The sequence below is a fragment of the Dendropsophus ebraccatus genome, chromosome 1 (assembly GCF_027789765.1).
Source record: "Dendropsophus ebraccatus isolate aDenEbr1 chromosome 1, aDenEbr1.pat, whole genome shotgun sequence".
Classification (NCBI taxonomy): Eukaryota; Metazoa; Chordata; class Amphibia; order Anura; family Hylidae; genus Dendropsophus; species Dendropsophus ebraccatus.
In genome coordinates this window covers 49890598-49914577 of record NC_091454.1, presented here as the reverse complement: position 1 = coordinate 49914577, position 23980 = coordinate 49890598, and the positions used below count along the sequence as shown (strand labels likewise).

General features: G+C 40.5%; 1 protein-coding gene across 1 annotated transcript in view; it reads left to right on the top strand.

The window, feature by feature from the left end:
* The window catches only part of WWC1 (WW and C2 domain containing 1), a 104344-nt gene that overhangs the window by 68010 nt on the left and 12354 nt on the right, over window positions 1–23980 (top strand). The window contains exons 10-17 of the mRNA XM_069970691.1: window positions 5752–5841; window positions 7902–8419; window positions 9948–10056; window positions 11433–11510; window positions 13402–13488; window positions 15983–16175; window positions 19445–19597; window positions 22662–22759. Coding sequence (XP_069826792.1) covers window positions 5752–5841; window positions 7902–8419; window positions 9948–10056; window positions 11433–11510; window positions 13402–13488; window positions 15983–16175; window positions 19445–19597; window positions 22662–22759 — 1326 coding nt within the window. The remainder of the gene's footprint in view (window positions 1–5751; window positions 5842–7901; window positions 8420–9947; window positions 10057–11432; window positions 11511–13401; window positions 13489–15982; window positions 16176–19444; window positions 19598–22661; window positions 22760–23980) is intronic.

Here is a 23980-nt window from a genome sequence, read left to right as displayed (position 1 = left end):
ATTCCCCGCAAACACTTTGGACAATTTTCCTATTGCACAAAAATCATGCCTTATGTTGTGTCACATATTACTATGCAGGATTCCCCCAAAGTAATGTTCTGTGTATAGACATACTTGTGCGACCATGGAAGTGTGTGGGAGTCTGAGCACTCAGAATGATCTAAATCTTCTCTTTGTCTTTTGCATGGATATGGACAAAGACTTCATGAAATGATAACATTCCATCAATGAAAGACATAAAATGACATAGCAAGATTAAGAGACTTTCCTGATCTGCAACAAGCTGTAACACCTACACCTCCTTACTTCCCCTCCTATAACTGATCCTGCTTGGGACGTCCAGGTTTCAAACAAGCAGAGAGGGGGAGAGGAGGTATTCCAGCTTGCTGCAGATCAGGAGCTTTGAAAAGCCTCTATGACTCCTTGTACCAGAGAATAAAAGCATTTTTCTACATCCAGGCAACAGCAGGTAGCAGGCAACAGGCCTGTTCATGTACATTTAAGTGACGGCCGCAGAAAGGAACATCCGGGTTAGTGGCAGGTGACAGTCTTCATGTCCTGCATGCAGCTGCTCTGCAACGCAGAGACAACAGCAGCGGGCAAAAAAGAATCACAGCTGCATGCCCTGGTGTTCTGTTCGGCAGGCATGCTTCCAAACAAAAACTTTGCTAGATCTTACTTTCGAGGGAGGCCTTGTATTTAGCAGTTCAGCACAACCTCTTTCTTATTTTCAGGGGATGTCTTATTTTTGGGGAAACAGGGTAGATAAATATCAATCCACTCAGCTCCTTTTGCTCTATCACATGATGCCGATATCTTAGGCGCTTTCATGGTGGCAGGTTCCCTTCAAGTTATCAGGTGGGTCATTTTTCTGGTACAAAAAAGTTGCAATCGTGAATTTTCATAAAAAGTAAGGCTGGGTTCACACTACGTTTTTGCATTTGTGTGCATCCTTTTTTCCATTGACTTCCGTTATTAAAAAACGTATCAAATGGATCCCTTTTTTTTTTAACGTATACAAAAACCTAGCTAACCCTACTTTTGTGTCCGTTAAAAAAAAACGGATCCGTTTTGATACGGTTTTTTTTTTACAATGGAAGTCAATTGAAAAATGGATGCTCACAATTTTTTTGCAAAAAACGGATAAAAAAAACGTAGTGTGAACCCAGCCTAAGCCTGACTTTCGCCTCCAGCGAAATTGGTGTAAATTGTGGCTGAAATCTACACCAGCTTAAAGGACTTGTGACACACAAGCATTCACTGATACACATTTAGTAAGGGGTGAAAAGGCCAGTCTATACTACATCTCCCCATTTGTAGAACTGTTCTATTTGTGAATACATAATATGTGACATTAGGTGCAATTTAATTAAGACACAATAAGTGATATTCCGTGCCGTATATTTCTGTATGTTTTTTTTTTTTTTTTAAAGTTACCTTTTATACCACAATGCTATGTGTAAAAAACCAATTGACCAGTAACACTATAGCTGCCTGAACTAGCAATAGTTGCCTCATTTCTTTAGATTCATGCTAGTGGTACAATGTGGCACTGATTCCCCAATATTAATTTGTAGATGTCATTGTAAAACAAACTCAGACAGACATACAGCAATGGTGATGGTTTACCTTGAGGTATTCAGGTTATGTATCTAGTGATTGATTACAGATACAGCCTTAGAACTCCGGACCATGCAGCACTATAACAATCTGGTTATCACTCCACGAGTCTTGACAGATGAGGCCATTAAGGGTCTGCCTGACCGGCCTGTCTACACTGTAGTCCATACAGTTAAACATGGGCGTCCTGGACAAGCCCCTAATGACCCCATTAGTTTACATGAACAGCATAGACAGGACCCTAATGACCTAATTTTTCACCAACTCTGTAAAAAATAAGGATGGGTAAGGAATAGGGATAGAAAAAGGAAAATTAAGCAAAAATGTAGATCACCTTTTTTTTTTTTTTTTGTCATTGACATTTTGTATCGTCCTCTCCTTGTGTGTCATTGAACACAATAAATTAGTTACCTATGGTGTGGGTGGATTTATGATATGTAAATTCTTTTCATTAGGGCCCTATGCGATAAATGGTCACTAGAGGAACATTAGATAACGGTATCTATCAGCACACACATTGAGGATGCATTCAGTCTGGTTTTACTTGCCATCGTTTGTTTCTTCGACATTTGTTTTCTTCAGATGAGGTCTCTTTGTATGGTTAACCCCCTGCAATTCATGATAGACATTATCTTTTCTGCTCATGTGTATGTACTAAAACAATAGAGGTGGTAGGTAGCTTTGTTTTTCCTCATCTTGCTTATCAGCTTTCTTTACTTTCATTTACAGCAGTAATTTCTGGGTTTGATGCAATTAGTTACAATTTGTAGTAATTACAGGAATATTTTTCTGTATGTAAAAATACTTATTGAATAAACAGCGAAACATACAAGATGATAGTTTGAAAAAACAATATAGTGAAATCCCTGGATGGTTGTATGGTTTTGAATATTATTTATCAAATATTTTATATTCTGGGTATTCTGAGTTACTAGGAGTGTCTCACTGTATGGGAACCGGCGTGTCTGTGCATCACACATGTAATCTATTGAGTAGAGTGTGTAAGAGTTAGATAATATGATCTATTGTATAAATTATGTTTTTATGATCAAGGGAATCTGTTACAAGATTCATCTTGCAGATTTTTGAAGCCAAAGCCAGGATTGGATTTGAAAAGAGGACAGATCCCAGGCTTTCCTGTATGACCTGTTCCCTGTTCATAGTTCCTGGCTTTGGCTTCAAAAATCTGTCAGACAAATCTCTCTATTTCTCTGTGTGTGTGTGTGTATATAAACAGCTGATAATCAGCGGCTGGTGGGCACAGAGAGCTAGTGCTCATGAATATCGAGGACTACTGAGCAGACACACATAATGGAGAGGACTAGTGTATAGTGCTCAAACCCCTGGTTGTTCAGGGGGATATCTCCGAATCAGCGGTACAGAACCATGTAAGTGATACATCATTCTCTTTAGCTTCTCTGTCACTAGTTTATGCTACTCCTATATAGTACAGCATAAAGCTATTGACATAGCCTCTAAGACATGTTTTTAAAGAATCTTTGGTAATGTTTTTTTCTAAATACCGTCTTGTATTATCTCATTTTAATATCTATTTTTTAAAATAACGCTAAAATCATTTGGGCTAATAAGCCAAAGAATATGCTACCTATCTCCTCCTTATCATCACATGCAGGATTACAGTGAAGCTTTTGTTTACAGTGAAGCCTTCTTGTTTTTATTTCACTTTATTTATTGTATAATGTAATATAAATATAACCTGAATTGTACATATTGTATATATTTTTTAAAAAGCGCTATACAAATAAATATTATTATTATGAAGCTAGATGCCACACTATAATAAGGCAGTATCAGGCTATTCACAACAGATGATGGTCCAAGCTTATCTTCTCAACTCCTTGCGCAATGGCCTCTATACAGAGAGCTTGCGCACAATACGCTAATAAGCCAAAGAATATGCTACCTATCTCCTCCTTATCATCACATGCAGGATTACAGTGAAGCTTTTGTTTACAGTGAAGCCTTCTTGTTTTTATTTCACTTTATTTATTGTATAATGTAATATAAATATAACCTGAATTGTACATATTGTATATATTTTTTAAAAAGCGCTATACAAATAAATATTATTATTATGAAGCTAGATGCCACACTATAATAAGGCAGTATCAGGCTATTCACAACAGATGATGGTCCAAGCTTATCCTCTCAACTCCTTGCGCAATGGCCTCTATACAGAGAGCTTGCGCACAATACTCTCCCATCAAAGTCAATGGGTCACCTCCACTCTATTGATTCCTGTATCCATGCTGGGTTCCCTTGAACAGATTACAGCTGGTAATCACAGCCGTGGGACATGCTGTGGTAAGCTTTTTTCTAGGACGCCATAGGTGTAGTATTAACCAGCCATTGCCCTTAGCAAACAATCACAGCTTTCAAATATTCATAAGCTCTGGTAAAATAAAGGCTGAGCTGTGATTGGCTGCCAACAAAGAACATTCTTACTGTAAGACTGCTTGATAAATATCGCCCATGTGGAAAAACAGACTCCAAAACAGCTTGCATGGTTTTAATTTACCATGTGAACATACCCTTAGAATTAGGGGGAAAAATGAGAAAGCCCTTAAAAGACTATATGGAAAATGAGTGCATTAACCCCTTGGGCACACATTTACGCCCCCGCTGCCTGGTCCTTAAGGCAGGAAGATATAAATGTACGCCCTGCCGGGGTCCCAGGCTATGGAATGGGCTCAGGAGCTGAGCTCGCTCCACAGCCAGTGAGGACTGGCTGCTATCTGCAGCCAGGCCCTCACTCTCAATGGCGGGCGACCGCCATGTTGCGGCCGCCCGCCGAGCATCTCCGGTCACTTACCGATCAGGTCCCCCGCAGCGTGTCTGCGGGGGTCCCGATCGCACTGCCTGACTGCTGGAGGTCTAATCCTTATCTCTGTGCAGTCCAATCTTCTGATAGAGTCTGCCATAGGGCACAGAAAGGAAGATTGCAGATTACACTGATCCCTGCAATGCTATTGCATAGCAGTGATCAGTGTATTCAATCTAATGAGTAATGGAAAAGTCCCCTAAGGGGACTTAAAAAAATGTAAGAAAAAAAAAAAATCCATAAAAGTAAAAAAAAAAACAATATCCCAAAGCCCCTCCCCCCAATAAAAGTAAAAATCACGCCACTTTCCCATTATATACATAAAACACATAAAAATAATAAAGTTAATTAACATATAATGTAGCATGCATAATCGTCCAATCTATTAAAATAAAACAATATTGTTCCCGCATGGTGAATGGTGTGAACAAAAAGTGGTAAAAAGACGCAAAGATAAAAAATGATCAATACGTCAGACCAAGAAAAAAATGTTACTAATAAAAACTAGAGATCATGACGCAAAAAATTACAGCCCATACGACCCCGTAGGTGAAAAAATAGAAGAGTCACAATAGGGCCATTTTAAATATACCTATTTGCAAAAAAAAAAAAAAAAAGTTTTACTAGAAAACCTAGTAAATATGCAAATCGCTGTGTTCAGACTGACCTACAGAATAAAGAAAAATGCCAGTTTTACCGTAAAGTGCATTACATAAACATGGAAGCCCCCCAAAATTTGTGGAATCAAATTTTTTGACCCAAATTCACCCCATAAATTATATTTTGGGGGTTCCGTCATTCATTTATGGCAGATTGAAAAAACAAAACTGCAAAAGTGACAATTGGCCTGGTCCTTAAGGTCATTTCAGGCTCTGTCCTTAAGGGGTTAACATTAATAGTAATAAGAAACTCATAAAAAAATCACTTTACAAGGAACTGGTCACGCCACGCAGGAATACTAGTATGTGAAAATGCTGACCCATCTCAGACACCAAAGAGCTGTACTAAGCAGCCACAAGGTACTGGGGTGGTTTACACCGCCCCAGTGATGTTACTGGTTCCCTTTAAGGACAAGTTTGTGCTATAATATTATATTGATACTACTCTTACACTCTTAGAACTGACTCAAGAAAATAATAGTAAAAAATAATGACGTCTTCTTGACCTTGTATACTTGGACTACTTTACCGTGACCCCATTTTATTATTATGCAGCTGATGTCTCTCTTTATATAATGTGAAGGAATTCGCAGCACAGAGTAAGTTTATTGGTGTCTTTTTTTATTTAAGATTGAAGATGAGCAGCAAAAGAAACCAGTTGGTCCGGGAGCTGGAAGAGACAACAAAGTTAATAGCATCACTGCATACACAATTGAGAAGGTAGGTATTAAACCACAAGGTGTATACTAGTATAGTGTGCAATAATAATCACTTTAAATAGGGCATAATGCAGGCATGACGATATACACCCAGCACAGTGGTCCCTCAAGTTACAATAGTCTCAGGTTACAATATATTTAGCTTACAATGGTCCTTTCTGGGCCATTGTGACTTGAAACCACATTCAACATTTCTACAAGCAGAGACAATCTGCACCAGGTCTTGGCCTTATTCACACGTTCCGTAATTTACGGATCCGTATTTCCGTATCCGAGTTAGTGCACATTGAAGTCTATTGGGCTATTCACACGATCAGTAGCAGAAATGGATGAAAATCAATCCGTAAAAAAAAAAGGACATGTCCTAGTGCGGACCGGGTGCGGACCCAGATTTTTTCACGGATGCTCTCATTGACATCAATTGTCTACGGATTGTTTGCGGATTGCAACATGTTTGGCATCCGTATTTCCGTAGAAAAATATGGATAACTCATGCTCCTATTGTGCACAGCAGTATATAGAAGTGCTGGGATCTATAGTTCTCCGGATCTCCGGGCGGACAGCTGACGGAATTCCGCGGACATTTTCCGCGAGAATTCCTCAGTCTGAACCTGCGGCTGCATCAGACCCCCTCTGCGGCATCATCAGACCTCCTCTGCGGCGGCATCAGACCCCCTCCTGCATCATCAGACCCCCTCTGCGGCATCAGACCCCCTCCGGCGGCATCAGACCCCCTCCTGCGGCATCATCAGACCCCTCCTGCGGTAAGGATGCGATCTCCTATGCGATCCTCCTGTGCCGTTCTGCCTTCAGTGCTCTTAATTGATTCATTGATACTTTCCTAACCACATAGTAAACACCAATTTATTGAGCTAATTGGTAATGATGATTGGCAGCTGGGCTACAAAGGTACAAGTACCAATTACCTCAATAAATTGGGGTGTTGATTGTAAACACCCCAATTTATTGAGGTAATTGGTACTTGTACCTTTGTAGCCCAGCTGCCAATCATCATTACCAATTAGCTCAATAAATTGGTGTTTACTATGTGGTTAGGAAAGTATCAATGAATCAATTAAGAGCACTGAAGGCAGAACGGCACAGGAGGATCGCATAGGAGATCGCATCCTTACCGCAGGAGGGGTCTGATGATGCCGCAGGAGGGGGTCTGATGCCGCAGAGGGGGTCGGTCCGATGCCGCCGCAGGAGGGGGTCTGATGCAGCCGCAGGAGGGGGTCTGATGCAGCCGCAGGAGGGGGTCTGATGCAGCCGCAGGAGGGGGTCTGATGCAGCCGCAGAGGGGGTCTGATGCCACAGAGGGGGTCTGCCATTCATTCACTGCTCAGTTGAAGTCTGGTCCAGCAACGGATGGAATACGGATGGAATACGGATGTCCAATCTGCAATTTCTCACGGGTTGTTTCAGGACCAGAAAAAAATACTGAACGTGTGCATAAGGCCTTATTAGAAGTAAGATCCAGGGAAATAGAGTGGTCATTTTACATTTATTACTGTAGTGTGTACACTGATAGCGCCTCTCTACAGTACAGTATAGTACTACATGCTCTGTGCTGCTTCTTACCTTTTGACACCAGGTGAGGGCGACTCCATTTTATTTTTCTGGTCCACTGTGTACAGTACAGGACCCTAAATATGGGCGAACATAGTAGCTAACTATGCTTAGTAAAAGGAAAACTGTTTCTTTCTCTTTAAAAAAAAGTTTTGATGTATCCTAGAGACATGTCTGAGGTTAGTTGATGGAAACATCAGAAACCGTGTGAAAAAATATTACTTAAATCTAAAGTAATTAAGTGTACACCTGCCTGGGATATAGATATATATATATATATATATATATATATATTATCCTAAGATAATAGAAAAAGAAAGGAGGTAATATAAGAGCTGACTATATGGACCATGTGGTCTTTTTCTTTTGACAATCTTCTATGTCTCTAATACAGAGCAGGGCATCCATAAGTTAAGTTTGCATCCATATGTAAAATGACTTTACAGTATTAGGTGTTTCCCACACTGTAATCTGTTCCTTTTATGTTTTCAGTCTCTCTACTAGCACTCAGTCACTTTCCTCGGGCAGCAGTCCTGGATCCTTAGCATCCAGCATGGGATCACTAGTGACCTCCAGCCAGGATTCTTCTACATCTGCAAGCTGTACCGATTTGTACTGTGAACAGTTAGATCAATTAGACATTGAATACCAGAACAACATGGACTTTTTGCTTCAGGAAGGAACGTCTGGGTTTAGACCTTCTGGTTGTATTACAACCATACATGAAAATGAAGTGGTTAAATCTCAAAAGACTGATCCGACAGGTCGTATCCATGCCTTGAGGTCCTTGTCTGGTACTCCTAGATCTATGACCTCCTTGTCGCCCAGGTCCTCGCTGTCTTCGCCATCTCCTCCTTGTTCACCTCTCGTAACAGACCCTCTTTTAACAGGGGATGCTTTCTTAAGCAATATGGACTTTGATGACTTTGATTTAAGCAACCACTTTTCCGAACTTGGCCTTTCTGCAGATGCCTATCTCCATGAAACAGACGGCAAAGCTGGAGGACAAGGTAGACTCCTTCTATCTGATGAATTTAAAGAAGAGTGCCATTACAGACAAGTACACACCTTACTGGGAATGATGTTGCGGATTTCACACCATTGATTTTATGCTGTGGATTTAATCCATGTAAATAATCTGCTGAAATCCACAGCATTACATCTGCAGCATGAAACCCGCAACAGAAAAGCACTTGGCCTAAAAGATGCAGATTTTTCTATTCTCTTCCATTCCACTACTGTAAGGCCATGTTCACACATATTTTGGCCAAAACTTTCAGCCAGAAAAAAAAAACACTAAAAAACCTTGATCACATAAAACTGTAGTTAATGGCTGTAAATACCGACCATAGAAAATGGCTGAGAAAAACACATGCCACTTATTTGTATGTCCTTTAAAACTAATGTGCGTGCGTGTGTGTGTGTGTGCGCGCACTAACAGCTATTTAACTGTTGAGTTCAATAGAAAACATTAGTTTTATCAGTTTACTGAGTTTACGGATTCATTTGAACCCGGGCATGCAGCATTTAATTATCGGCTGCCTGGAAAACATGGATATAAACATAGGCTGTATCCATATTTTCCAGGACTCCCTAGGGCTGCATCCAACTTCATCAGCCACCGGGAAAAAAATGCAGAGTGCTCGGGTTCAGACGTGCTTGAAGTTCACTCATCTCTACAGTTGAAGCCTTCTGCTCCCCAGTACTAACTTTCTGAGATTTCACATCTCGGAAATTAGCCTTTTGCAACGTGGGGGGTGGGACTCAGTCACAATCTATGTAAAATAGCAGCACAGTGCATCCAGTGCCGGAGACACTGTGCAGCTATTGGACATCAGATGCAAGCGCAGTTTCACCCGGACACAATGATCGTGACTGAGCCCTGCACCCTCCCCCCATGTCTTGAAAGTCCTGGCTGCAAGTCCAAATGGGTCATTAGATTTGCAGTCAGGCCAAAAATTGGAACTGTAATAAAGATGCAAAGATTTATCAGTTATACAGTGAAACAGGCCTAAACTACTGATGACCATATTTGGTGGTGGGGTCAGAGGTGACCCCCATCTCTTGAATTGCAGTTCTAGAGAACAGTTTTTGGTCTATTTTAGCAAGTATTTTCATATAATGTTATTAATATAACAGTTTCCATTGGCCAGCTGGTAGATAATGTATAAAAAATGCAGGATAGAAAAGGAAACTTCTGTTTTCCTGGCTGTGAAACCAATAGCAGCATGAGAGCAGTGACATTAAACAGCTTTTCACCGATGCTAAAATTGGCAGAATGTAGTTGTTCTAATAGTTCAGCGGCTGTGCCAGTTATTAATCTTAAGCCTTCGTATAAAGATAATGTAACAGATTGTGACTTTCCTTGTAGCACAGTATCTGACTTTCTAAAGTTGGAAAGCACAGAGATGTTCAGAAGTAAGGTAGCTGGATGAATGATGATCAGCACACTTTTACTAATGCTGATCACTACAGTGTAATGTATGTGTCATGATCAGAATATTTCATTCACGTTTTTTTGTCAAAAACTGTAAACAGGTCTAAGTTGCCTTCCGTTGTCTGGGTTAAAGGTATCTGGGGTGTCAGCAGCTGTGTCCGATGAATCTGTTGCTGGAGACAGTGGAGTCTATGAGGCAGCTACACAGAGGTACAACAATCTTTACCGGTGCATGTGTCTTCCTGCTTGCTGTCAGGGAAAAATATATGTTATCATTCATAGGCTGAAAACCTGGGGCAGCTATGTCCATCTGGCACAGCTAAAAGGATCTGATAAACTTAACACGCAGTATAGCTTTGTCATATGGATATGATAGGAAGCTTTTAGTCTCTGAATGTAAGCAAGAAGGTTCCTACTCACTAAATACTGTAAGGTAAAAGGGGTATATCAGCATCCTAAGGGTTGTCATATGTTGCTGGGGGCACGTTAAAATATAAAATGATACTCGCCTACCTTGATCACCACAGATCCCATTCCAGTGACTTGTTACTTCAAGGGAGCTGTGGGGAACAGTGTAGATAAGTATCAACCATTTTTTTTTTTTTAGTTTTATACCAACCCCAGCAAGATATGAAAAATGTTAGGATGCTGGAATACTTTTTTTTTATTTTTTTTTAAATGCCATGTTTTCATCTTGCCAGCTGCTCAGGGCCCTTTAAGGCCATTATATGAATTTCAGTGCTTAAAGGGGTTGTCCAGAAAAATCTCAAGTCTTCCTATACTTATAAGCTACTATATGTCCTGCAGGAAATGTTGTTTTATTTTTAGGCTATGTTCACACGTCGTATTAGACCGGTCGTTCACGGAATGGCCAGACTCTGCCCGGATCATCCGGCCGGATGATCTTTCTGGCCGCAGGGTTCTGATGCGGGCACATCAGCGCGCGCCCGCATCAGAACCTCCCACAGCACACAATGAAGCAAGCGGCCTGAGCTGCTCGCTTCATTGTGTGAACTGACAGGGTTTCCTACGGCCGCAGTTCATTGAATTGCGGCCGCAGAAAACTGACATGTCAGTTATTTGCGGCGCCGCACGGGATCCCGGCCTGTATATATACGATGTGTATACACTCCGGCCGGGATCCCATAAAGGAATAGGCAATGTTCAACACTGCATAAAGTACGGCCGTTGTTGCCACTTTTACGTAGTGTGAACATAGCCTTAGTCTGACACAGTGCTCTCTGCTGACATCTGTGGCCGAAACAGTACCTCTCCAGAGTAGGAGGTTTTCTATGGAAATACCCACAGAAAACCTCTCCTGCTCTGGACAGTTCCTGTTTCGGCCAGAGATGTCAGCAGAGAGCGCTGTGTCAGACTGAAAAGAAAACAACACTTACTGCAGGACATATAGTAGCGTATAAATATAGGAAGTCTTAAGACTTTTTTTTAATAAAAGTAAATTACAAATCTATTTAACTTTCTGACACCAGTTGATTTGAAAGAAAAAGATTTTCGCTTGACAACCCCTTTAACTTCATTGCCATAATATATTACTAATTAGAGACAATTTTTCATTGCTGTTTTAGGCAGATACTGGAGAATCCAGACTGTGATGGTGATTATCAAGAAAGCCTGGGTACAGCCAGGATAAAGATCGGAATGAAGTAAGGATAAACGCCTTGTTTGCTGGAAAATATTTTTTTATTTTTGTAATGGTTCTCTACAGTATGGAAAAAGCCATGAAACTTTAAAGCCCATCTCTCTTTCTGTCAGAAATATTCATATTTTCTTGATTTTCATTTGCACAATACTTCTCTTGAAAGGGTAGAATTGCTGCAGAACTGCTCTTCTTCCTCCTGGCACTGGGTACAGGAAGTTTTACTCATAGTCAGACATTGAAGACAATGAAGTCTTTAGTCACTCTGCCACCAACCCACGTAATACTTTTACTTACTTTCCTACTTCTTTCCTCTTTCCTCCTCTACCTTGCTATGTTTGTCATTCACACAGTACATGGACAGGCTGAGAGTTATCTTGCCTCATTACCTATAATGAGCATTTATTAGGCGAAGGCTGCTCTGTTACTTTGACTTTGATAGGGGTTGCAGAACCAAGGATTGCTGTGTAGCTCTGCATGTGTGGTGGGAGAGTTGTGTCAGCTCAGCCAAAGATGGTAATGTCGTGACGCCAGTGCTTCTCCAGTACACAGGTGTGATATAAGTACCTGCTTTGTTTATGTGACTGGCTATGGTCCCCAATCCCCAGGTCGGTGACCTGCTAGGTTGTAGTGGATCCCTTGGGCTCTGGTCACGGTAGTCCTGAGTGGCAACTGACCCACCCAGACTATCGGTACCACCACCCACAGGGGGAAAAATAACCCAAGGTGTATGGTTTGTGTGTATGGGTACTGGTGCATACCAAGTATGTATGACAGAGTCCCAGTGATGTAAAAAATAGAACAACTTTACTGCAAGTTTCTCAGGATAACAGACTCTTAATACTTAAAAGCGTTGTGCTTGAGGAGGTGCTGGAGAAATAGAGTAGAAAAGAGGTAGTTTTAGCGGTGCTTAGAGAGTAGAGGAGTTTGTTGGAGGAACCCCAACCCAGTGTAGCAATGTACTCTGCCGGAAGAGATATACTTTATAGTGAGATACTTGTAGTTGTATTTAGACTTGTATTTAGAGTTACCTGTCCTGTCAGGGTACTACAAGCCCCAGCCATGGTTATCTGGGCTTAGCTAAGTGTCTGGGGGAGTTCCAGTTACCTGAACTGCTAGATAGGATACGTAGACTTTCTTTATGGTTGCTTAGTCCTATCAAGGCTAGTTCCTCTTGTATTCAGGATACTGCCCTGCTCCTTTTAGACATGTTCTCTGCATGGGTTAGGGTGTTCCTGGACTTCTCTCCCTTCAAAGTGCTTAGCACTGCATGCTTAACAAAGTGGTAGTGGAAAAAGAACTGATTGCCTTTAGCTGCATCTACACACCTAAGTGTCTAGACTAGACAGCACACTGTACTTAACTGAACTGCTCACTTACTCCCACACAAAGCTAACTAACTCCTCCTACAGGGGGTGAGTGTGTAGAGAGCAGGGATAGGTTGAGAGAGCGAGAAAGCACCTTCTATTGGCTGGACACAACACATGGTATAACAATAACATTAACACATTACTGACCAGCTTTGCATAGAAGAACATAGGCATGTAAAAAATACTGACACCTAGTGGTGAAACTTCAGAATACTTCCTCCTATAGAAATATGTTGCAATCCCCAATTGTATGTTATGTTCAAATGTTCAAGGTGACTAGATCTTTATAAATCTCTGAGACCTGTTTGCCCAATAAGTTATTTGCTCTGCAATGTTTTCTTACTGTTTACTGAACTATAGATAATTTAGTTTTTGCAGATTTTTAGTATTTTTGCTTTTTCATTGGGTTCTTCTTGACAACATACTTATATAACAATATGTACAGGGAAAGTTGAAGGAGTACTTTGGTCATTTAAAATTTGGATTGGATTTTATAAATTATCATGTAACTCTATTTTTTCTGCGTAGGTACGATGAGAAGAACAGACAGTTTGCTGTATTTATTGTGCAGCTCGACAACTCAGCTGCTTTGTTACTGCAACAAGACCAGAAAATGTGAGTGTGACATATTCTGTCAAATCTATCTTTTTAGGCATAAACTGTTCCATGATGGCCAGACTTAAATAGGCACTGCAAGGGCCCGTTCACATTGAGCAAAAGGGGCAGAATTTCAAGCGGAGCCCGTGCCGCAAATGAAATGGGATTTCTCGTGTGCCTCAGCCCAGAGAATTGACATGTCAATTCTTTTGTGGGGAGAGCCGAGGCGTGCAAGAAATCCCATGGAATAAGTGAGACTACGCTTGAAATTCCACCACTTTTGCTTAGTGTAAACAGACCCTAATAAATAGCAAAGGTTGGCAAAAGTTTTGATCAGTCGGCGTCTCCCCAAAGATCAGGAGAAAGTGATGAGAGAATTGCGCTGTAGCGCATTTTACTGCACCGCTTGCAGCTATCCCTGTCCAGGCAGCTCCATTATAAGTCTATGAGGCTGCCTGGACGGAGATGATTGACAGTGGGGAAGTGCATTTACTTGATGGGTACTACACATTTATCTATGTTAGATGAGATGGGAATACCCCTTTAAGAAATAAGGCAAGCGTGTCCTGTAAATGATAGGCATAGCATACAATTCTCATAACCCTGTTCTGCCTGAATGTAAATATTAATATAATAATTATAAGTTGCTGAACACCTCACACAAAGGGATGTTCCCTGACACAGCTGTTTATATAGTAGCCGTGAAAGGAAACTAACAACCACCTTGGTGGCGATGAAACTGCGTGTTAGATCAGCGTTACCCATCTCATGAAATCTTTCATTATTCTCTTTGATCTCTTTATTAGAATGTGCAGCAAGGCCCCTTACACTGCTCTGCTTCACAATAAAGTTAAACTAGATCACATTTTAATATAAGCAATGATTTTATCTAGTTACAAACCCTGCTGAAGTTTCTATGAAAATGCACAGTCATGCAAAGTATGGGTACACATCTACTTTTGCAAGGTTATGCTAGGGATAAAGCAGTGTTTCTTCCAAATTACATCAATGTATCCCTAAAGTAATGCCTCTACATTGTGTTTCCTATTACTAGTACACCAGGAGTGGAGTGCGAGTATTCCACAGAGCTGGAGTGCACAACATCTTCTGGTTGGAAGACTACTATGACACTGTTACATAGCTGTTAGGTCATGGAGACAAATGGTACCTTTCATATATCCAGCTGTGCTTCCAGAACATTAAAAAAAATCTTTAATTTTCTCGTACAAAGAGGTTTTTCCAAGCTCCTGATCTGTTGTAAGATGGAATATCATCTCCACCCTTCCCCCCCCCCCCCCCCCCGCTTGATTGACACCTGGAAGGTGAGTGCCAAACAGGATCAGGTATCGAAGGGGGAGTGAGGAGGTGTAAAGGTATGTTCACACTGAGAAATAGGCGAGGAATTGAAGAGAAAAGTTTTCTGCTTGACATTCCTTCCCTACTCAGCTCTGGCAGAATAGTTGCAGAATTTGAGCGGAATACAAGCAGAATTCAAGCCCCATTGACTTCTCTAGAGGAATCCGCCAAAAGAATTGACATGTCAACTCTTAAGGCAGAACCCAGATCCGCAGTGAAATTTTCCTGATGGAAATTCTGCCATGTGCATGAATGAGCAGAAAGTCCATTATATACAATGGAAAATAGAAATGTTCATATTCAAGCGGAATTCTGCATGCATTTTGATGCTGAACCCGCTTGAAATTCATCGCCGATTCCACAGTGTGAATATACCTTTATAGCTTGCTGCACTTCAGGAGCTCAGGAAAGCCTTTTTGACTCTTTTTGTACTAGAGAGTAAAAGCATTTTTCTACATTCTTAAAGCACAGGCAGACATATAAAAGGTACCGTGTGCTTTCTTGTCCTAACAGCTATCTAACAGTGTCAGCAGTTTGGAATGTGAATTACAGCTGACAGATTCCCTTTAAAGGGGTTGTCTCATTTGAGACATTAATGGTGTATGGACAGAATATGAGAAATTGAGAAAATATGAGGCTTCAGCTTCAGAGAGGAGGATACTACACATGTTAAGGGCACATTGTTGTTGCTTGTACCATATGTTCTTTTAGCTCTCTTTTTATTGTAGGTGTAATTGTTTTGTAATTTGTACACATAGTTTACACCTGGAATTTAACCTATTTAATAAGGGGTAGCGGAAGGTGAAGTATTGGTGATAAAGGGGGTGTATGCGCCCAAAACACATCTTGATACACGGGAGATGGTTTGCGCGTTGGTGTTGTAATGGCACAACACGATTAAAGGGGTTATTCAGCATTAGAAAAATATGGCCACTTTTTTCCAGAGGCAGCACCACTCTTGTCTCCAGTTCAGGTGTAGATTGCAATTCAGCTCCATTTACTTCAATGGACATGAGTTGCAAAACCTGCACCTAAACAAGAGACAAGAGTGGTGCTGTCTTTGGAAAAAAGTGGCCATGCATAGCACCACATCCCCTTGTTATCTTACATTAACTATGACTTTTCTTTCCCATTTGGCTTTGATTATATTGCACAGATACATCCGTGTTGCTGTTCTTCCTTGCTCTGAAAGTACAAGCTGTTTATTCCGGACGAGAACTGTGGAAGTATCAGACAGTGTAACATTCAGCGAAATGTTCCTGGTGCCAGTATCGCATGCAGCTTTACGTCACAAGACTCTGAGAATTGATGTGTGCGTGTTACAAAGCAAACATAGAGAAGAGTGTCTGGTAATGGACTTATTTCTCTTTTATAATCGCAGACATCAGATGTTACTATATAACTGATAATCTAACAGTATATCCATGTATGGACTCTAGTCTTCTACATATGAGGTTCGCTACCTTTTGTAGGTGACAAGCCAATTTCAGGTACAGCAGATGCTGTTGAACCAATGCTTAAAAGGGATTTTACTGGGAGAGAAAAATTCATAGAAAGAGTCTGTTTGTCTTAGGGCCCTATTCCACAGTAACGAAAATCGGCCGGATCGGCCCCATTTGGCCCTATTCGGCCGATTATCGTTCGGTGAAATAGAGAGAACGATCAGCCGATCATGTCATCGGCTGATCGTTCATTTAGGGCCAGAATTAAAATCATCATTCCCCCACCGCGCATCGCTACGGTTGAATAGCGGTGCGCGGCGGGCGACCGACCATTTGAGAAGAAACAGCAGCAGCATCATCATACATTACCTGTCCAGGCTTCTTCTTTGCGCTGTCTTCATCCCCGGGTCCCGCGTGATCTATCTTCTGAATGGCCGGTCATCTGACGGAGCGCTCAGCCATTCACAGGCCGGGACCGCCGCGGCCTGTGATTGGCTGAGTGTGGCCTGTCAGCTGACCGGCCATTCAGAAGATAGAGAGCAGGGGACCCGGGGAGGAGACGGAGCGGAGGACAAGCCCTGCAGCCAGGTAATGTATGATGCTGCAAGGGCTGCAAGGACATCAAGGGCTGCAAGGCTCGTTTACATCGTTGATCGGGCCCTCCTCGGCCCGTGGAATAGGACCCTTAGTCGTTTGATAGTTGCTTGTATACACACAGAAAGATTAGTGGTTAAATTTGAACGATATAATGATTTTTTGCATGATAATCTTTCTGTGTAATAGGGCCCTAAGAATATGTTTGGAACTTATGTGTGTGTTATCTAAACCTAGATTACGCCTTTAAGATATACCTATTGCCCCAGTTTTAAGTACCCTGGAGCCATGTGTTAAACACAAATCTACAGTATATGAGGCCCTAAGAGAATTTAGCTTCTTAATCGCCCATTTTAGGTGGAGAAAGGAAACCCAGTGTTTGCCATGTTCAGGTAGCTTGTTTACCTCCATCCCTTCCATTCACTTTTGTTGGGTTCTCTTTAAGTAGGTACATCTTACCCTTGCAGCTACTGTGCCATTGGATACTGGCTGTGCCAGCGGTATATAGATTTTTCTGGTCAAACAGCTAATGATATTCTGGGATAGTTGATGGCTATGGTATGCTAGATATGGCAGGAGTGCAATATCAAAAAGAAAAATTCAGAAAACAGGCTTGTATTTTTTTCACAAGCTTCATGATTAAAGAAAAGTCATTCAAGATCAACGTACTACATTTTTTCCAGGGAATGTGAACTTCTGAAGTTTGTGGTTTAGCTTAAAATAAGTTTGTATTTAGGTCATATTTTTCCTTCTAAAAAAAAAACAGTTCTTTTTTTTTCTAAAGATTTTGAAGGATTGTGCTTTTTTGCAATGCTTTTTCTTCTTTTATACTTTGAGTTCCTTAAGGCAACATATGGCATTGTACCTTCATATAAGTGAGATCCAAAGTACTTAGATTAAACAACTGAGAACTTGAATACCGCCAAGGGTTAGTTCACACTATGAATATTGCACATACTTCCTCATCAAATGAATGGCAATTATCTAGTATGCAGTGTTTTTTATTTCATCTTACATTCTGGAGTATATAACAGGCCACAGACCTAATAGTCATATGCCCAGTGTGGGGATTTAAAGTAGTGGACAGGGTCATGGCATTGCCTATATGCAGCAGGATACTTTGTATGTTTTGACTGGTATTGTAGCCAGCATTAATTTTTTTCAGCAATTTACAAATAGATGTTGTGTAGATTATTCCAGATGGGCTACTCTTTACTCCCCACAAACATCACTGAGCTTTGTGTACCCATAATCCAGTTCCCTGCTCTTCCTCCCATAGACAAGGAACATGCTACAAGACTTACTATTTTAGAGATGCTCAAAGTCGATTATTAACCCATCAAAATTTGTCCCTTGTGAAGTTGCACAGATTCTTAGGCCCCTTGCGCACCTCTGTTTATTCTACGCAGATGTGCACATAATAATGACCCACTTATTTCTATGGTCCGTGTTGGACTCTAGTCTTTTTTCAACCTTAATAAATATGTTACTATGTATTAGGAAATTGTTGTGCTTCAAATCTACAGCAAACATGTTACATGTGAATGTACATTACCTATCATGATGAACCCCAATAAAGAACAGAGTGCAGCCACAGCTGACACTGGGAGATTGCACTGGCATGGATATGGTCAACCCTGACTGAGCTTGATGCATAACTGGTATCAGTATGCCAATGTTCACTGGGATTCATTTTAGTTTTAGATACACTCCTGCATACACACTTCCATACATATACGCTTGTGCATACTTACATACACATATAATGCATACTACTGTTTCATAACCTTAGAAAAAAAGACTCGTGTGATACATTAAGGACTATGGGGGAGATTTATCAAACATGGTGTAAAGTGAAACTGGCTCAGTTGCCCCTAGCAACCAATCAGATCCCACCTTTCATTCCTCACAGACTCTTTGGAAAATAAAAGGTGGAATCTGATAGGTTGCTAGGGGCAACCGAGACAGTGTTACTTTACACCATGTTAGATAAATCTCCCCCTATAGTTTTAAAATGGCTTTATTTCATAGTGTAGTCACTTCTTCATGTCACATAAAATAGCAAAGTGACTTCTTGAGGACCATTGTGATCAGCAGACGCACATATTCTGTGGGGGCCGCCTTGGCCTTCAGATAGGAAGTTCAAACAACGACTTTGATATTTATAGTGCAATGCATAATACATGTCCTTTTAATTGGGTGTCTTTTTATCTTTGGTGTTGAAATGTACTGATTGGCTCTCTCGTTGCTATGGCTACAATGTGATGTCTTTTAAGGCTATGTCACATTTTGTACACAGAATGCATGATGGCCTAACTTTCAGGACTTGCAATGTCAGTGCCGATAGATAGATAGATAGATAGATAGATAGATAGATAGATAGATAGATAGATAGATAGATAGATAGTGGTCTAAATAGCCAAGTAGTGCAATGTCTTTGCTCACATAACATAGGCTCTGGGATCTGCTGTGCCACTTCATCACAAGAACCATGGGTCGCCTCTTATCATTCTTTTGGTCATGAATTATATTTCTTTCAATGAATAAAACCTGACTGCTGTCTTTTTTATTGTATTTTGCAGGCAGGAGCCCAGATCAGCCTGGCTGATGTCTGTAGATCTGGAGAGAAGGAAGTTCGGTGGTACAATCTCTTAAGCTACCGCTACTTGAAGAAGCAAAAAGCAAATAAAAAGCAAAACATCAATTGCCCTGAAGAAAAGGCTGAAGAAAATCCTGTAAGAAGGCTTAGTGTTATATAGGATTTTTATTAATGTTATCATTATTCAAGTATTCTTTGCACATTGATATTGTACACAGCAGTATTACAGTTGGTCTTCTGAGCCATAGATACTGGTAATTTATGTCACTTGCAGAATGGAGAAGCGGTTTCCCTCTCATTGTAGGCTGCTATCATGGGATATTGCACTGAAAACAAGCTTTTCCCATCTCTTTATCGCTATGTTGCAGACCTGTGCTGCTAGGGGCATGAGGCTTTTGTTTATTCAGTGTTTACTCACTCAGTTGCTTCCTGGTCCTTAGGCTGGGTTCAAACTATGTTTTTGCAATCCATTTTTTTGCATCTGTGTGCATCCGTTTTGATCCGTTTTTCCATTGACTTCCATTCTAAAAAAAAAAAAAAACTATCCTTTTTTTGTGTACACAAAAACATGGTTGACCACATTTTTGTGTACGTTAGATCAAAACACCGTTTTTTTTTTTTTTTTTTTTTCTTTAATAATGGAAATCAATGGAAAGACGGATCTAAATGGATGCACACAAATCCGTTGGTTTTTCCATCCATTTTTTGCAAAAACAGATAAAAAATAAACAGGTTGCAAAAACGTAGTGTGAACCCAGCCTTAAAAAGAATGTCTCTAGATTATTTTTTTTTTTTTTACTAATCAGAGCCAGATACTGAAGTATCTTCTGCTCTTTTTTAATTAGTTTTTATTTCATGGTTGATTTCTTCATTTAATTTTTTGTACATTATTATCGGAGCAGCCATCTTGTCTAAGCTTCCGATCTTCTCTGTTAACAATATGTAGAGATCTACTTTAATACACCTACATGAGCATAGGAATCAATAGACTTGAGGAGACTTGACTTTTAGGGGAGAGTTTTCTAGGCATGCCCTGTGGCCTGTGTAGAGATCAGTGTCCAGGGAGAGGGTAAGCTTTAACCATTGTCTGTTTAGAGCGATACGATTCTGTTGTATCTATCCTCTGTAATGATAATGAGGAGAACGTTGAAAGGTGAGCACTGCAGAACACCAAGGGGGAGATTTATGAAAAGGTGTGAATATACACCTGTTGTAAACTGCCAACTGCAACCAACTACAGCTCCACTTTTGTTCTACCAGAGCTGAAAGCTGAGCTGTAATTGGTTGCTGTGGGCAGTTTACACCAGGTGTATATTTACACCCTTTCATAAATCTCCCCCTAGTGTCAGCTTATTTGACTTTGTGACCAGAAAAACTGCTTAATTTCAGGATCAGTTGATAATATACTGTCGATAGCAAAATAACTTAATCAAAGGTACTTTTCTAATGACACCTTCACAGGTTGTCATCAGGTGACATGGTTTATCTCCTGCAGTAATAAAGGATTACGCATGCTGAAATCTGTGATCAGGTGAAAGTCAAGAGGCCCCATCTATATTAGACAATGCTAAAAAATGGGATGATAGAAGAAAGACTGCTGCATTTTAATAACATTACTAGGCTTGGCTTTGTGGCCGGGCCACATAAACGATTGCTGCATTATTTGTGCGGCCTGTTAACCTCATGACAGTTTATACGGGTGCGGACCACTACCTATGATTTTAATGCTTGCACAAAAGATCAGCTGATGAACAAGAGATTTCTTGTTTGTTGGCTGATCGCTGACATTTTTGCAAAGGCCAGTTATCATCAGTGAAGGTTCCTGTAAGCCAGTATTTGACCCATGTAAAGGAACTCTTTGACTGGTATGCATCCCTGCCAGGGCTATGCAGCTGTGTTGGCATACATATACTTGCCATGTGAAATTTTTTTTGCCTTATTTCATAGAGCTGAATCAGATCTGTTCTGATAAAACCAAATGTATACCACACAGATGTATACAGATACATACGCTTTGACTTTTAATGACCTTTAACGCCAAAAAGTGCCCGGCTAGTTGTCAAGATGTCATTCAATACCATCAGAAAACATGACCTGATGTAAGACTGTTAGGCCACATAGTAGGCTATGTCAAAGTTACACCAAACATTGCCATCCATATTTACTAAAGAATTCAGATGGAAATTTTTATTTAAGTATTGTTCCCCCCCCCCCCCCAAAAAAAAAAAAAAAAAGTTATACAAATTACTAATGTACACTTATTATGGGAAATGCACATAAAGTGCTTTTTTTCCCTGCACTTACTACTGCATCAAGGCTTCACTTTCTGGATAAAATGGTGATGTCACGACCCGACTCCCAGAGCTGTGCGGGCTGTGGCTGCTGGAGAGGATGATGGCAGGGGCACACTGAGGGACACAGGGCACTGAAGGATCCCTCTGCCATCATCCTCTCCAGCAGTCACAGCCCGCACAGCTCTGGGAGTTGGGTCGTGGCATCACCATTTTATCCAGGAAGTGAAGCCTTGATGCAGTAGTAAGTGCAGGGGGAAAAAAGCACTTTATGTGCATTTCCCATAATAGGTGTAAATTGGTGATTTGTATAACTTTTGGGGGGCAATACAATTAACTTTAATTAAAATTTTCGCCAGACTTCTCCTTCAACATCAGCTTGACTGCTGTCAAATGTTTGCATTCTGAGCTGTATCAGACATCAGTGAGAACTTGTACTGGAAACAAAATCAGATTGAGGAATCATTTGCTGGTAATAATTTAAATTTAACACTAATTTACTGATCATTTACATATAATGAAAAATCACTGGGAGCCACTAGTAGGTGACAGCTAAGCTTTTGTAGCCAGTGACTGGGAAGTTGGAGATCTGAGAGCTATGTGTTCCAAACATCTGCAGATTAATATTGGTGTATAGCATTGCGTAATTAGCCAGAATTATCTATGTTAATGGGTTTGTGGTAAGATCCACAGGACCCAGGACATAGAGGGGTAGTAATGGTGATTTCAGGCAGCAAAGAGAATAATGTCTATGGTCTGAAACAGATGGAAGCCGTGGCATTGCTAGGTCAGAATTCATATTAACCTAAAGGGCAGAGTTGTCCCTGATTTTGCCCTTTACCCATAAATACAATCTTTTATATTACCATTGTGGGATTAAGACACATTGATAACATTGTCTTTCTACAGGACTCAGTGTCTGCCCTTTTAGTACAAACAGCTGCTGAACTTGAAGATGTGGAAAAACTGGAAGGCAATGAACTATATGAGGATAAAGATATCATTTGGTAAGCAGCAAGTGTGATTGCTCATGCCCTTTTAACGAGAAATAGTTTTTTTTAATATAGAATATATTCACATCAGCTCAGGCAGTACTGGGGCTTACAATCTACAGTAAACTTCCACCTCCCTTTGCTTTATTTTGAAACATGAGCTGGCAAGTAGCATTAAATGCAGGAAAAAAAATTCTATTTAATTTTTTGGTCAATAAAATTGTCATATTTTAGTCACAATTAATTTAATGTGCATTTTGGAGGAAACACACGTTAAGAGATGAACTCATGAATTCTCATGTTCGCACAAGCTGAGCCTTTTCATTGTGTAGGTAAATGGTGCAGATTGAGAAACGGCTCCATCTGCTGGTACATTGATAAAAATACACTTTGCTAATTCAACAGTGTATATAATGGATTTTCACGTTTCAAATGCTTTAACCGTTTGATTTTCTTTTAGGAACTTCACTGTGTTCATGATATAGTTATTTTTTATTGTATACAGTATAATTTGACATATATCATAAAATGCTTAAAGGGGTACTCCGGCAAAAAATAAATCAGCTGGTTTCAGAAAGTTATACAGATTTATAAATTATTTCTATTAAAAAACCTTAAGACTTCGAGTGCTTATCAGCTGCTATATGCCCTGCAGGAAGTTGGGTGTTCTTTTCTTTCTGATACAGTACTCTCTGCTGCCATCTCAGGCTATGACGGAAACTGTCCAGAGCACTAGATATTTTCTATGGGTATTTGCTTCTGTTCTGGATAGCTCTGGTCAAGGACAGAGGTGGCAGCAGAGAGCACCCACCATGTTAGACTGGAAAGAATACACCACTTCCTGCAGGACATATAGCAGCTTATAAGTACCAGAAGTATAGGAATAAGACGGCACTCCGCTGTGGTGGTGGTGCTCGTGATGTTCACTCCTGACGAAGTTATGGGAACATAACAGAACACGTGGGGTTTAGGTGGTATTGTACCAGGATAGCTGCATGATTTCTATTTTGTTATTCTAGTTTAGGGCACTTGGCACTTTGTGATGAATTCTTCTGCTGCTATATTATATGCATTGATTTATTTTAATTATTGATTGCACTTTCTGCCCATATTGGTATATAACTTTCATGCTAGCTGTTCAGCATAATTAACTGCTTTGTCCTGGTACTGTGGCGTTACTCCAATGATTGTGGGGGTCGCTGGTTTTTGTGTCTGACCTATGTGGTCAAATTTTAA